The sequence below is a fragment of the Brassica rapa genome, chromosome A10 (genome assembly GCF_000309985.2).
Source record: "Brassica rapa cultivar Chiifu-401-42 chromosome A10, CAAS_Brap_v3.01, whole genome shotgun sequence".
Taxonomy (NCBI): Eukaryota; Viridiplantae; Streptophyta; class Magnoliopsida; order Brassicales; family Brassicaceae; genus Brassica; species Brassica rapa.
Genome location: NC_024804.2, coordinates 18,690,386 through 18,704,322, shown reverse-complemented (window position 1 = coordinate 18,704,322; position 13,937 = coordinate 18,690,386). Strand labels below are relative to the sequence as shown.

The 13,937-nt window shown below is 36.2% G+C and overlaps 4 protein-coding genes across 11 annotated transcripts; 2 read left to right on the top strand and 2 right to left on the bottom strand.

The window, feature by feature from the left end:
* The first annotated feature begins 1,077 nt into the window (after nucleotides 1-1,077).
* On the top strand, nucleotides 1,078-6,670 carry LOC103846993 (ABC transporter G family member 22). 3 transcript variants are annotated; one of them, XM_009124015.3, is made up of 10 exons: nucleotides 1,078-1,297; nucleotides 1,493-1,918; nucleotides 3,240-3,307; nucleotides 3,728-3,969; nucleotides 4,059-4,398; nucleotides 4,478-4,786; nucleotides 5,122-5,409; nucleotides 5,491-5,775; nucleotides 5,864-5,971; nucleotides 6,049-6,670. In XM_009124015.3, exons 2-10 carry the CDS (start codon nucleotides 1,510-1,512, stop codon nucleotides 6,262-6,264), a joined length of 2,265 nt encoding a protein of 754 aa, XP_009122263.2. In that variant the 5' UTR covers nucleotides 1,078-1,297; nucleotides 1,493-1,509; the 3' UTR covers nucleotides 6,265-6,670. The 3 variants fall into 3 exon arrangements, with proteins under 3 accessions (XP_009122263.2, XP_009122262.2, XP_018511166.1); XM_009124014.2 differs by having other exon boundaries at nucleotides 3,237-3,307; XM_018655650.2 differs by lacking the exons at nucleotides 1,078-1,297; nucleotides 1,493-1,918 and adding an exon at nucleotides 3,459-3,528 and having other exon boundaries at nucleotides 3,237-3,307.
* Nucleotides 6,671-7,066: 396 nt separating this feature from the next.
* Nucleotides 7,067-7,803, bottom strand: LOC103846992. Its single transcript, XM_009124013.3, has 2 exons — nucleotides 7,574-7,803; nucleotides 7,067-7,476 (listed from the first exon to the last, which is right to left on the bottom strand). Exons 1-2 carry the CDS (start codon nucleotides 7,698-7,700, stop codon nucleotides 7,280-7,282), a joined length of 324 nt encoding a protein of 107 aa, XP_009122261.1. The 5' UTR covers nucleotides 7,701-7,803; the 3' UTR covers nucleotides 7,067-7,279.
* A 234-nt stretch (nucleotides 7,804-8,037) lies between these two features.
* LOC103846991 (notchless protein homolog) lies at nucleotides 8,038-11,006 on the top strand. Of its 2 annotated transcripts, XM_009124012.3 has the most exons (12): nucleotides 8,038-8,398; nucleotides 8,493-8,574; nucleotides 8,687-8,779; nucleotides 8,875-9,000; nucleotides 9,091-9,218; nucleotides 9,306-9,505; nucleotides 9,603-9,675; nucleotides 9,744-9,854; nucleotides 9,942-10,103; nucleotides 10,209-10,406; nucleotides 10,487-10,543; nucleotides 10,635-11,006. In XM_009124012.3, exons 1-12 carry the CDS (start codon nucleotides 8,204-8,206, stop codon nucleotides 10,716-10,718), a joined length of 1,509 nt encoding a protein of 502 aa, XP_009122260.3. In that variant the 5' UTR covers nucleotides 8,038-8,203; the 3' UTR covers nucleotides 10,719-11,006. The 2 variants fall into 2 exon arrangements, with proteins under 2 accessions (XP_009122260.3, XP_033137759.1); XM_033281868.1 differs by having other exon boundaries at nucleotides 10,487-10,996.
* Nucleotides 10,876-12,875, bottom strand: LOC103846990 (nuclear transcription factor Y subunit A-10). Of its 5 annotated transcripts, none has more exons than XM_009124007.3 (5): nucleotides 12,423-12,875; nucleotides 12,054-12,268; nucleotides 11,870-11,964; nucleotides 11,559-11,783; nucleotides 10,876-11,474 (listed from the first exon to the last, which is right to left on the bottom strand). In XM_009124007.3, exons 2-5 carry the CDS (start codon nucleotides 12,217-12,219, stop codon nucleotides 11,151-11,153), a joined length of 810 nt encoding a protein of 269 aa, XP_009122255.1. In that variant the 5' UTR covers nucleotides 12,220-12,268; nucleotides 12,423-12,875; the 3' UTR covers nucleotides 10,876-11,150. The 5 variants fall into 5 exon arrangements, with proteins under 5 accessions (XP_009122255.1, XP_009122257.1, XP_009122258.1 ...); XM_009124009.3 differs by having other exon boundaries at nucleotides 10,876-11,471; XM_009124010.3 differs by having other exon boundaries at nucleotides 11,565-11,783.
* Between the last annotated feature and the right edge of the window lie 1,062 nt (nucleotides 12,876-13,937).

Below are 13,937 nucleotides of genomic sequence, written 5' to 3'. Positions count from 1 at the left end.
TATATATTTTTTTTTGAAAAAAACACCTTTTATATTTTTCTGAAATGTCAACAAAAAACTCTTCCATGGATACGTTCATGATACTTGTCTGTATATATATATGATAGATTGTATTTTACTGAATTTGCCGCACACGTCTACGGGTTGATTATTCAATAAGTTGGTATAGACGAAATTGAACTTTAAAAACTAATGTCCAAAAAATTGAAATAATCTGAAAATGAGATGTTATATGGAGTGATGCATTTCTGACCATGAATTATGTACTTTGAATAATTAATATCACATAAATTGAGATAAGTTGTAAATAAGATTCCATGTTAATTTATGGGTTTCTAATCATGAATTATGGAGGATATATATCGTACTAAAAGAGGATCCGAAAAGATGATTGATTACTACAAGAGCTTAACATTTATATACGAGAAAACATGCATATATATTATGCTATTCATTTTGATCAAAAAAAAAAAATTATGCTATTCATATGTCCCACCACGTGTACGGTCAGGATGCTAGGAAACTTCATACGTAGCTGGAAACATTGTGTCCGCAAACTATCGCTATTGCTCGTCAAGTTATACTCATCGCTGCGAATATGTATTCGACTTAGTATTGAAAAAGAAAAGATGCATGCAAACATAGTTGTTGATAACAATAAGTTAGTCGTCTAATGGTTAATTAGAAGCTGTAGTTTTAGTGCATCTAATCCGTATTTAATCATATGATGTTTGTTTAGATAAAACCTGTATATTTCGAACCAATACAAAGAGTATTTTTGTTAAAAAAAATTGAATCAATGTTAAATTTTATTCATATCAACAACGGGTGTAACATTATTTTGAAAATGTTATCGACATCTAATCAGAACTTATGTTGAAGCAAACCAGACTGCCATGCAAATTTTGACATGAATAAAATTTAAGTGCAAACAGGTTAATGATTGTGAATAATAGCGTTGATATCATATCACTAGATCTGAATTTAAATACGGTTTTTTGTTCATACTAATCCGTTGTAGTTCTCTGAGAGATGTGTGTACACATTAAAAAACATAAATATTTTTAAAAGTGTTCAATATACTATTATATACATGAAAACTGTCAAGTTGCTATTGAACTTAAGGGTATTATCGTAATTGGGACTGACCCACTCATAAATGCTACTATATATAGAAGGTTGATGAAGCAGCTTCAAAAGGGTGTCACAAGTTTCAAGCCTTTACATCGCCTCTTCCGTAAAAACAAACATCTTTCAAACAGTGGAAACACTACTTTTATCTTTTAGTTTCCGAAAGGTATCGATTCTATATCCTAATTTTAAATCTATACATCCTCTTATAGTCGTTCCTGTTTTGTTTCTCTTTACATATGTTTGAGTATGTTCATTTGTGATTGTTCTATACGTATATGTACATAAACTATGATCTTGAACGTAATTATTGGTTATAAAATTTGGCTAAGGATAATGATATACGATTTATTCTCGGCAGTTCTTGAAAAGGCCAACATGTCAACAGAGAAGCCACCGTTGGCCTCAGGTTTAGCTCGGACACGGTCCGAACAGCTATATGAGACGCTAGCCGCTGCCATCAAATCACCTTTCGGTTCCATGGACGCTAATGGTGTGCCTGCAACGGCTCCGGCATCAATAGGTGGTGGAAGAGAGACTTTGTCTAGAAAATCAAGCCGGAGACTGATGATGTCGGCGTCTCCAGGGAGGAGTGGCGGAGCTGGGACACACATTAGGAAGTCTAGGAGTGCTCAACTTAAGCTTGAGCTAGAGGAGGTGAGCAGCGGCGCGGCGCTAAGCCGTGCGTCCAGCGCGTCGCTAGGGCTCTCGTTTTCGTTCACCGGTTTCGCTATGCCGCCGGAGGAAATCTCCGACTCGAAACCGTTCAGCGACGACGAGATGATACGTAAGTCGTCGCGTGAACCTTTTCTAATCACTCTTTTCTTGTCTAAGGGCAGTTTCGTGATTTTTGCTACAGTGTTCCCATACTGAAAGGGTATTTTCGTCATTTAGACATGAAATTAATGATACAATAATAATGATAACAACGGGTATATGATTGGTGTGCGTTGCTTTGCTTTTTTGCATGAGAGTTGGATAAATTATTTAACAGAGACGCAAGCAATCGGCCTTCTATTTTGTTCCACGTGTTCGCTTTCTCGTGCAACATATACTTTCCACCACTTGTTTTCTTTTCACCTTTTTTGGTTTTTTTTCTTCACTTTTCAAATTGCATATTCGGTGGTGCGTACAATTAATATACTTATATAGTATGTAATGAGAAAGCATTAAAAGATACATAAATATCCTTCTTGTATAATAAGTTTCAGACTAATCCGAGTACTTTACAAACACCACACATTAACATTAACTACATGAAATAATTTAGTTTGTTAGTCCTCATGATTTGAAACCATTATTTGCTTATCTGAAAATTATGGAGTGGCTACTACAACTCGAGTGTAAGATCTTCAATCAAAACAACAAAATGCTTCCAATATCTCACTATTTGTTTCTTTTACAAACAATTATACATTATTAAAATTTTGATTTTCTTAAATTGAACATAAATAGTTTGCTTTAAATATAAAATACTTTTGTCAAAGATGCATGCGTAAATCGTAAGCACTTATAATGGGTATTAAAAGTTTACAGTACGTTTTTGTTCCCTTCTATTATATTTAGTCAGTCCAAGTGTTGTTTTAGGAAGTCAATGCTTTACCACTACTTATTGTCACCACTTAATAAACGCTACACTCATGCTACAATCTTGTACGTTTAGTGCAATATAGGTAGAATTTTAAAATCTAAGTAAACACTAGGGAAACAGCGTAAACAGAAGAATAAAACAAAACTAATATGTGATTGGTATACGTCACGTAGTGATTGATTTCTCCAACTTAACAGCTTTTTAGTAGGTAAACAATATGTGAGAAAAATTCTATATATCACTACTAAATTAGTCAAAACCGTGGGCCCCAATTTCTGAGTTGTAGTGTTTGAACTACTAGCACATGCGCACCTAAACTCTAAATCTCCGAGAATGACGGTTGCTAACAAACAATGGCCAACAAACAGTTGAATACATCGTACATTATAAAGCTCACTTACCACACTTTGTTTTAGGTGCTAATATTCACCTAACTCTAAAAGACTCATTCACTGAGTCACTGACCTCTTTTACTTAGTTTAATTGTTAACGATGAATCACCTAACTGTTTCAGCAGAAGACAATGAGGCGGGAAACAAGAAGCCTAGGTTTCAAGCAGAACCAACATTACCCATCTTTCTCAAGGTAAGACAATCATAACAATTCAGACAAGAGAAAATAAAAAAAAGCATTGGGGTTTGTTATGTTTCTTTAGTGCTACGTTTGAAATAGAAATTGCATTGAAGTAGTTGGTGGGAATGATCTCTTTTGGTACTGATCTTCTCTGTTTGCACAGGCACTGAGAGGAGATCAAAAGAGTATCACACATTTGTCTCTCTAACTCTGTGTATCTACTTGTCCACCAGGTTAAAGTCTTGTACATAATCTCATCTTACATGACTTTTATGTACAAGACTAATTAACATAGTCTTAAGTCATGTAAGAACAAACACAGATACTAAGGGGGGAATAAGTGTAGAATATGTTATAAGATTTTTGAACTTAGGTTTTGTTATCAGTGAGGTAACATCAAGACCTTTGGTTTTGTGATTTTGATTAATGCAGTTCAAGGAAGTTACATACAAGGTGTCGATAAGGAAACTCATGACTTCAGCACCTGTGGATAAAGAGATATTGAGTGGGATAAATGGGAGTGTGAGTCCCGGTGAAGTTCTTGCTCTCATGGGTCCTTCAGGGAGTGGCAAAACAACTCTTCTTAGCTTACTCGGTGGCCGAATCTCTCAATCCGCCAGTGGAGGCTCTGTTACTTACAACGACAAGCCTTACTCTAAATACTTGAAAAGCAAGTAAGTACCTTTTTGCCCTAAACCCTAAACTCTCTTGTATTATTGTATATATGGAGACTCAATTTTTTTTTTTTCTGGTTTGATGGCAGGATTGGGTTTGTGACTCAAGACGATGTTCTGTTTCCTCATCTTACGGTTAAAGAAACGCTAACCTACGCTGCTCGTTTGCGTCTACCTAAAACTCTCACAAGGGAGCAAAAGGAGCAACGTGCTATTGAAGTTATCCAAGAGCTAGGTCTGGAGAGGTGTCAAGACACTATGATTGGTGGAGCATTCGTGAGAGGTGTATCAGGTGGAGAGAGGAAAAGAGTTTCCATTGGAAACGAGATCATCATTAACCCTTCTCTATTACTTCTTGATGAACCAACTTCCGGTTTAGACTCCACCACTGCTCTAAGAACCATCCAGATGCTCCACGACATCGCTGAGGTTTGCTTGTTTCAGACACTTTGTATCTCTCTACTACTCTCTTTGATGGTTGTCTGAATCTTGATGTGTTTTGGAACAGGCGGGGAAGACAGTGATCACAACGATACATCAGCCCTCAAGTAGACTCTTCCATAGATTCGATAAGCTGATTCTATTAGGAAGAGGAAACCTTCTCTATTTTGGGAAATCATCAGAAGCTTTAGTTTACTTTTCTTCCATTGGATGCTCTCCTCTTATCACCATGAACCCTGCTGAGTTCTTGCTTGATCTCGCTAATGGTAACATCAATGACATCTCTGTGCCTTCTGAGTTGGAAGATAGAGTTCAAGTAGGAAACTCAGGTAGAGAACCTCAAACTGGCAAGCCATCTCCTGCTGCTGTCCATGAGGTAATCACACAAACAACAACTTAAGATTGTCTGAAAACCAAATTGAGTTTAAAAAAATAAAATAGAGAGACTACTCTTTCATAAAAAATTAATCAAATATGTAAAAAAGTTCATTCAAAAAATTATATTAAAGATTATTTTTTTTCTAAATTCTTTAGCAAACAATAATGAAAGATGTAAAAAAATTCATTCAAAAAACTTAAAGAACTCTTTTTTCTAAATTCTTTAGCAAACAATACATCTATTGTAACAAGGTTTTTTTTATGTGAATAAATTTAAAATTCATTAAAAAGGAACAAACTGAGTTTTAATATATATTGGAACATTCTAAGCAGTATCTGGTGGAGGCATACGAGACTAGGGTTGCAGAACAGGAGAAGAAGAAACTATCTGATCCTGTTCCACTTGACGAAGAAGCTAAAGCTAAAGTTCTGCGTCTAAAGAGACAATGGGGAGCTAGCTGGTGGGAGCAATACTGCATACTCTTCTCTAGAGGACTCAAAGAGCGCCGTCACGAATACTTCAGCTGGTTGCGTGTCACACAAGTTTTATCCACAGCTGTTATTCTAGGTCTTCTCTGGTGGCAGTCAGATATTCGGACTCCAAGAGGACTACAAGATCAGGTAGGTATCTTGATGCACACTCCTCTCTGCCTTGTACCTCAAGAAACATGAATATCACATGATCTTTTTTGTTGTTTACAGGCTGGTTTGCTCTTCTTCATAGCGGTTTTCTGGGGGTTCTTCCCTGTTTTCACAGCGATATTTGCTTTTCCGCAAGAGCGAGCAATGCTGAATAAAGAGAGAGCAGCTGATATGTATAGATTAAGTGCGTATTTCTTGGCTAGGACCACGAGTGATCTCCCTCTCGACTTTATCCTGCCTTCTCTCTTCCTTCTCGTTGTCTATTTCATGACTGGTCTTCGGCTTAGCCCGTATCCATTCTTCTTGAGCATGCTCACGGTCTTCCTCTGCATCATTGCATCTCAGGTATGTTCTGATTGACCAAAAAACACATTTCTATAATGGGAAAGTAAGATCAAAATGGTGAGTTTGAGTTATGTTTACTCTTTGCTAGGGACTTGGACTTGCTATTGGAGCAATCTTAATGGACTTAAAGAAGGCTACGACTTTGGCTTCAGTTACTGTCATGACATTTATGCTCGCCGGAGGATTCTTTGTTAAGGTAAATCCTCTGTTTCTTGATTTCCTTTGTTTCTTGATTTCCTCTGTTTCTGAGCTCTTTTGTTTTGTGTCCTTCAGAAAGTACCGGTGTTCATCTCCTGGATACGTTACCTATCCTTCAATTACCACACCTACAAGCTTCTTCTTAAAGTGCAGTATAAAGACTTTGCTCAATCTATCAACGGGATGAGAATAGACAATGGACTGACTGAAGTGGTTGCACTCGTTGCCATGATCTTCGGTTACCGCCTCCTAGCTTATCTGTCTCTAAGGCAAATGAAGATCACAACATAACACTTTTTGCTCAAGAAACCAAAATATAATAATAACAAGAAGAAGAAGAAGAAGAAGCACTAAGACATAAAAGTGATCTTGATGATCTTGATTGACACGCGACCAATCCGTGACAACGATTAAGAGATTGGTCCTAATGTACTTCTTGCTTAGTTACAGTTGTGCGTTTGGTAATGATTTGGGGTGGTGATTGGAGAAGATATTTGTCTTAGTTTGTATTAGTATATTGAAAATCTAAATGGTTCATGTTTATTAACAAGAAGAACCTTATGCGTTTGGATCTTTTCAAATCAAGTTCCAATCATTTCTAGATTTTGTGTCTTTGATGTAAGTCTCGCCACTTTATTAAGGTTGTTGTAAGCTTGTTGTTAACCATTAACGTTGTGGTTACATGCATGCGTGTTAACGTTGTGGTTAAATCATTAACGGCCTAAGGTTAGTTTCATTTGGTTGACAATTGGGATTTTAGAGGTCTCTAATGATTAGTCTTTTTTTTCTTCAAAATTTGACTTTTTCAGACAATGAAGCAACATGTTTTCAATAGTTTATTTCTTTGTGAAATGAATATTCAAAATATATTTCATCACCAATGTATAACTAATTTTTAATAACACTTTCATAAGGTCTATATCGCAAGCTTTTTGTCTATTTTCAATCGGAGTTTGTCGTCTAACATGGAGCTGGAAGAAGGATCAGATATGGCGAAAAAGACAGTGATGTGTCTGTTAACAGGCGCAGAAGGAACTCCATTAGGTTATGCCATGTATATCCCTCACAACGTAATATCAAGTAAAGAGGTGTGTGAAAAGAAATTAGCAAATAATATATGCATCATAGTTTTCCATATATTAGCAAATAAACATTCCATTATTTAGGTTTAAGACACAACAACAAACATGACCGACGCTTGACCAAATTAAACAACAAACACTAGGAATATGAAATGAGCATGAAAAGACACAACAACAACTTTATTTCAAGACAACATTAATTTTATTATTCGACGGCTGCTTCATTAGGCATCATCCACACCACCAGACTTGCTTCTCTCTCCTTCATTGGTCTTCTTCTCATCATCGTCATCAGATGGTTTCATGTTTCCCTTTCCCTTTGGGCGGAAAGAAGGTCCCCCTTCGGGTGCAACATCTGAAGCCTTTGGGACATCATCCCCAAGAATTGGCTTGTTGATACTTGTAGACGGATGTTGCGTACCTAAATTATCAATCTTAAATTATCAATCTCAATCTCAAAAAAAAGAAAGAATTTTTTAATCAATATCGGTTTGAGAAAGGTGATCAAAGGCTACGACCTTTTTCCGTTGGGGACATGATCTGAGTCTCCAACTCCTTAAGTATCTTCAAATTACGTTCTTCTTCCTCCTCGATCTCTTTAATTCTGTTATTGATGCATGTCTCTAGATCCCCAACTTTTGCCATGGCCGTCGCTTTGAGTTTCTTTCTTTTGTATTTGTGATGTTGAAATATAGATAGACATGCATGCACTTGAAATCTTATTTATAGAGAGAGTTGAGAGGATGGGATAAAGACACAAAACTGAAGTTTCTGAGTTGTTGCGTTTGAACTACTGTTGAGTGTGTGTTTGTTTGTTAACTACTAGCACATGTACCTACCTACCTTTAAAGTCCAAATCTCCGAGAATGACAGTTGTATGCTAACCAACAATTAAAGCCCACTTACCAAAAAAAAAATACCACACTGTGGTTAAATCCTTTGCAGTTTAAGATCTCTAATGTTAAATGCGTGTTAACCACGTCGTGGTTAAATCATTAACGGCGTTACATGAAAACATTTAGGTTGGCAATTGGGATTTAGGGGTTATAAGACTTCAAAAGGAAAAGTTGGGGTTTATTTATAAATAGAGGGTTAATTTGGAGGATTTACTTAAATAAATAACTTTTACTTTTAGGGTTTATATTTATATGGCAAAGCCTTTGTCGATTTTCCATCGGAGTTTGTCGTCTAACATAGAGCCGGAAGCGTCGGAGATGGCGATGAACACAGTGATGTGTCTGTTAACAGACGCAGAAGGAACTCCACTAGGTTCTGCTATGTATATCCCTCACAACGCAGGGCATTTGCAGCTCATCAACTTGGTCAATACGTTTCTCAACAATGTATATTCTTCTATCCTTTCGAATCTGATATATATTGATTATACTTACCGAACCTAATATTGAAATGACTTAATGGGAAATTGATAATATCCAGGAGGAGAAGTTATCTTACAGCTTCTATGTATCAGATGAAGAGCTTCTTGTCTCAGTGGGAACTTACATGGAGAGAAATAGCGGTAAAACCCTAATAATAAGCAAAGCAAAGCAGTTTGGTCTCTTATGATTCGATAGAAAATATTATCTTAGTATATTTTTATTAACATTTTGACATGAACATGGGTGGTTTAGTGTCCGTGGAGAATGTTTTGAAGATTGTTTATCGACAACAAGCTGTTTTCAGGATTCGCCCGGTTTACCGTTGCTCACAGACAATAAGTGATGGTATATATATATGTTAACGTTAAGCTTGATTTTTGTATTTGAGTTTTAGAAGAGATGGTTCGAGTGATTATGATTGGCTTTTGTCTGAAAATTAGTTCATGAGGGTGAGATTCTCTGTGTTTCGTTTAGCCCGGACGGTAAGCAACTAGCAAGTGGTTCAGGTGATAAAACTGTAAGGCTTTGGGATCTCAACACTGAAACTCCAATGTTTACATGCAAAGGTTCGAAACGTCTTATGATTTTCTTTTTAATGATGTCTATATATATTTAGATTTCTTGTAATAAATATAGTTCCTGTAACGTTTGTTCAGGGCACAAGGAACATGTTCTCGCAGTTGCATGGTCACCAGATGCAAAGTGTCTTGTGAGCGGTGATAGAGATGGAAAAGTCTGTTGTTGGGATCCAAGCAAAGGAGAATTACTGGGCAATGCACTTTCAGTTAAACTCTTCTTTACTTTATAAATGTTTTGTTGGTTATGTTTTTTTTTGTGTGTGTTTACTGATAGATCTTCAACTTTTTCGTAGGGTCACAAGAAGTGGATTTGTGGTATCGCGTGGGAACCAGCTCATCTTAGTTATCCAAGCAGGAGATTTGTGACTTGTGGCAAAGATGGGGATGCAAGGATCTGGGACTTTACACTGAAGAGAACTCTTATTGTCCTCAGTGGACACACACGAGCTGTGACCTGTGTCAAATGGGGTGGTGATGGAACTATATACACAGGGTACATACATTTTATAATAACCTGAAATGTTTCTTATTGGTGTTTTATAGATATGTTGTCTCGTTATCTTGTTAACATGTTATTGTGTGTATGGCAGTTCCCAAGATAGTACGATAAGGATGTGGGAGATCACTCAGCAGGGTCAAGGAATCCTCAAACATATATTGAGGGTAACATTTTTTTTGTCTCCTTGGTCTTTACTTCTAAGATACATGATCAAGTTAATATGCTTCTTCAGGACCATGCCGGTTGGGTGAACTCCCTTTCATTGAGTACAGAATATGTTCTTCGGACAGGAGCTTTTGACCACACAAGACAAGTAACATGTTCAGATGAAGAAATGAAAAAGGTAACAATAAGCTTCTGATGATTCTACTGGCTTTGCCTCGTCTTTTTCTAGCCTGATTCTGATCCTCTCCTTAAATGTTTGGTTTAGATTGCGCTCGAAAGATACATCAAAGCAAAAGGGAAAGTAGATTCTCCTGAAAGATTAGTGTCTGGTTCTGATGATTTTACGATAATCCTTTGGGAACCATCCGTTAGCTTACAACCTAAACAAAAAATGGTTACTACAGCCAGGTTGACTGGTCATCAACAGGTTACTACTAGCTACTAAACTATTTTCTTTTTCTTTTTCTTTTTTTTTGTTTCTGTTTTTATTTTTGAACTCTTACATTTTGTTTGGTGTCAACTCAATAAACAGCTTGTAAACCATGTGTATTTCTCACCAAATGGGCAATGGATTGCAAGTGCATCGTTCGATAAATCTGTGAAGCTATGGGATGGTGTCACAGGAAAATTTATTACAGCATTCCGAGGCCACGCTAACTGTGTCTATCAGATCAGTTGGTCACCTGATAGTAGGATGCTTTTGAGTTGCAGCAAAGATTCAACTCTCAAGGTGAAATCCTGTTTTTACATTTGATAACACAGTAGAGAATAGAACTACCAAATAAACCTCAATATGTTTGACTTTGACAGGTGTGGGATATTGGAACAAAAAAGCTAAAACATGATCTCCCTGGTCATAAGGATGAGGTATCAAACTACTTCAAAGCTCAAGTTGTTGGTTTTGCTTTTTTATTTACACTCTTTTCTCTCATATTTTTTTTTTTTTTGTGTTGGAAAGGTTTGGGCTGTGGATTGGAGTCCAGATGGTGAGAAAGTAGCTTCTGGTGGTCTTGATAAAGATCTTAAACTATGGAAAGGTTAAAGGAAGAGTTCTTTATTCTTCTAAGCAGATAGTTTTTTTTTTTTTACAAATAGTTTTTTTTTTTCAAAAACACATGCACACAATACAACATCATTAATCTGGCAAACTGGGTATTTTTACCCCACAAACACACACAATGGTTGGAACAAGAGGGTAGTAGTAGCAAACCAATCATTGTTTCTTCAGTAGTTCTACTTGAAATTGAAGCTAAACCATGGTTTACTCACCAGTCTTGAAGATGCGTATAAAAAAAACAGACGAAGTAAACAAACTTTAATGAAAGGATGATGAGCCAAAGATGAGTTGCCTGTTTACAGCCAAACCAAATCTCATTGTCCCTTTTTGGGACAAGAACTATCTCTTCTTCGTTTGGCTGAAACATAAGGGACAAGACACGAGACCACCGGGTCCTGTCTTGTCCCCATTTGCTTATCAGGTTTTGAGGTTGCAGCAGCCAATATCCATTGCTGTTGCAATCCACTTGCTAGGTATGCCCATATTACCACCATTATAATAGATCGACGGACTTAGAAAGTGATTCATACTTGTAACATCTGAACTTGAGACATTTGGTCCGTATGTTTCCATCGATGAGGTCATGGTCCGGTTTTTGGGATGAAAGACTTCAGAACTCTGAGGATTGCTTGGCCTAGATTGTAAAGCCGCATCTGCTTTCTTGGTGTTCAAGAAACGCCCGCCGGATCCTCTAGGACGACGCATAGCATGGAGATGGCGCGAGTGATGCATATATGGCTGCTGCAACATCACAACATAAGGCAGCATATTTGAATCCATATTGCACAAAAGAATATTAACCTAGTTTCTTAAAGTATAGTTTACCTTTACCTTACGGAAATTGTTAATTTTGTTCTTGAGAAGAGCCTTAGCACGAGATTGGCGTCGCCTGATGATTCCATGGTACTGCTTTGAGTTCACATAGATCGTACCATCTTCTTCTGTCTCCATCTTTAGAGGCAGCATGACTCGGTTTGGTGATATCTGAGATCCATATCCTGAAATAACTCCATAGTACTGGCCAACATGGTCAGGATGCTTTTTGTAGATCTACACGAAAATGAAATACTATCAGGAACGAGATAAATGAGTTGTTAGGTTTTAGAACATGTTTGAGTACTGCAAGAAAACTGCACCGTTGGCTGAGCAAACCCAAACTCGAAGCAGGAAGATTGCATGGCGAAAGCAACATGAGGCTTTGACACATGATCTCTTGAACTCTTTCCCCCACCTAAAAATTAATTTAGGAAAGTCACCTTGGAAAACATTTAATATTATTCTGTAATGTAAAAGAGTTGCAGAGCTTTGCTTTATCCACACCTTGCTCTGACTCTGTCTCTGGAGTAACGACCTTAACTCCGGCGAATGAGTCAGAGGAGAGGCTCTCCTGAGTCAACGCCGGAGGTCCAAAAGCTATATTCCACAAACAAGAAGCCTGTGGAGGCGAGAAAAGCTCCTCTCTCTCCTTGCAATACTCAGTTTGCATAGCTTAAATGCTTAATGTCCAAAGTCTTAATGAAAATAAGGTGAAAGATCTGTTGAACAAGATCAAAATAGTGAACAACTAATGCTTCTATCAGCCATAACAAGATCTCCAACAGAAACTCGAGGATCCAAAGATAGAAACCGACCAAATCTTCAATAAGTATTCAATATTGGGACAAGAAAACATAAACATAGAAAACTTACACACAAGGACTGTGAGACTGTGAGAGAGAGAAAGCTTAAGATTCCTATGTGTTGGGAGCTATGTCGGTTCTAAAAAAGAAAGAAAGATTCAGAAAGAGAGAGTGTTGATGGGTGAACAACTAAACTACAAGTGTTATGTAAACTAATAATAGCAAGCTCCAGCAACCAATCACCTTCAATTTTCATGGTGAATCTTTTTTAATGTTTTCTTTTATTTATTTATTTATTAGGTGACACATAAAAATAGACAAAATTATTGCTCTTGCTAACTGTAGTAGCGTTGGCTTGACGTGCTCTCTCCACAAGCTACAATTATGATCCCACTTCATATCATTTTCATCCCCCATCTCCATTAACTAACAGTACTATGTTGTCTTCAAGTTCGGTTTTTGTTCCCATCTTTTTTTTCTTAAAAAAAGAGAGTTGAATCTCATTTTTATTTACAAATGATATTATATAGTAGCTACACAGTAACTTATGCAGTTGTCATTTAGTTACTATTATAACGAAAGTTTCAATGTTGAAAAGAAAATGAGAAGATTGGTAAAGAATGTCTAACTAGATTTTGATCTGTGCTTCCAAAACGCAAATATATTACCTTTTACGTTTTTATAAATATTTGTTAATAATAACATTATGTGTTTCTATATAAGATTATATAATCTATTTACAATTGTGTTGATTGTTTATTTTCTTAAAAAAATATTCATATATGTTAAAATTTATATAACCAGTTGTAGATTTATACACATAAAAGTTAATTTTAAATGTTAAAAAAAAATAAGTATATATAATTATAAATTTTATTGTATAGTAATTTCTATGTAAATGTATTTGTTTTCTATGCTTAAAAATATTAAAATGTTTCAAATGGCTTTAAAAGTAGTCTTTAATATTCTTCTACATTTATTTATTTTTGTTCTTCTATATATATATTTTTTTAAATATTCTTCTATATTTTTGAAAAAATATTGGCTCAGCCCAGTTATATTTATCTCTACAAATAAATAAATTAAAGTTCTCTTTGATGGATTTCTTGGAAGATTGCCAACGACAGACAGGTAAGACTACTCTCTCTTGTTCTTTCTTAATACTAAGTGAGTTTTAGGGGAGAATCATAGATTCATAGATTATAACTTTAGTGGGCTTTGATAGGGCCGGTCATTGGTCGGTATAACACTCTTATTTCTGATTGGCGGACGCTATAGTTGTAGATATAAATTAAAATTTTCAAAAAAATGCAGTGGCATGGTAATTACCATGAAATTATCTCAAAAAATTATGTTTTAATAGTATAGATTCAAATTTTAACATAACGTAGTGAAGTCCAATACAATCTAGGAATGGAGACTCGGTTGGGTAATAACTTAGGTTGGATTAAACTGGCCCGTTTAGTCGCAAAGGGAAAACATTGCATTATTTAGGTTAACAACTTAACATATGCAAACAAAGACACAAAGTTAAAACAAAACACGAAACATACCAAAGCTTGACCAAAACAACAAAAACTAGAAA

Bases quoted from the DNA above. Each gene is read 5' to 3' on its own strand.
- LOC103846993 (XM_009124014.2), top strand. From the start codon at position 1,510: ATGTCAACAGAGAAGCCACCGTTGGCCTCAGGTTTAGCTCGGACACGG. The intron at 3,970-4,058 runs GTAAGTACCTTT...GTTTGATGGCAG, and splicing joins TCTAAATACTTGAAAAGCAA to GATTGGGTTTGTGACTCAAG. The intron at 4,399-4,477 runs GTTTGCTTGTTT...GTTTTGGAACAG, and splicing joins TGCTCCACGACATCGCTGAG to GCGGGGAAGACAGTGATCAC.
- LOC103846992 (XM_009124013.3), bottom strand. From the start codon at position 7,700: ATGGCAAAAGTTGGGGATCTAGAGACATGCATCAATAACAGAATTAAA. The intron at 7,477-7,573 runs GTCGTAGCCTTT...TTGATAATTTAG, and splicing joins CATGTCCCCAACGGAAAAAG to GTACGCAACATCCGTCTACA.
- LOC103846991 (XM_033281868.1), top strand. From the start codon at position 8,204: ATGGCAAAGCCTTTGTCGATTTTCCATCGGAGTTTGTCGTCTAACATA. The intron at 8,399-8,492 runs GTATATTCTTCT...GATAATATCCAG, and splicing joins TCAATACGTTTCTCAACAAT to GAGGAGAAGTTATCTTACAG. The intron at 9,001-9,090 runs GTTCGAAACGTC...ACGTTTGTTCAG, and splicing joins TCCAATGTTTACATGCAAAG to GGCACAAGGAACATGTTCTC.
- LOC103846990 (XM_009124007.3), bottom strand. From the start codon at position 12,219: ATGCAAACTGAGTATTGCAAGGAGAGAGAGGAGCTTTTCTCGCCTCCA. The intron at 11,965-12,053 runs GTGTGGATAAAG...ATTAATTTTTAG, and splicing joins AGAGACAGAGTCAGAGCAAG to GTGGGGGAAAGAGTTCAAGA. The intron at 11,784-11,869 runs GTGCAGTTTTCT...ATTTTCGTGTAG, and splicing joins TTGGGTTTGCTCAGCCAACG to ATCTACAAAAAGCATCCTGA.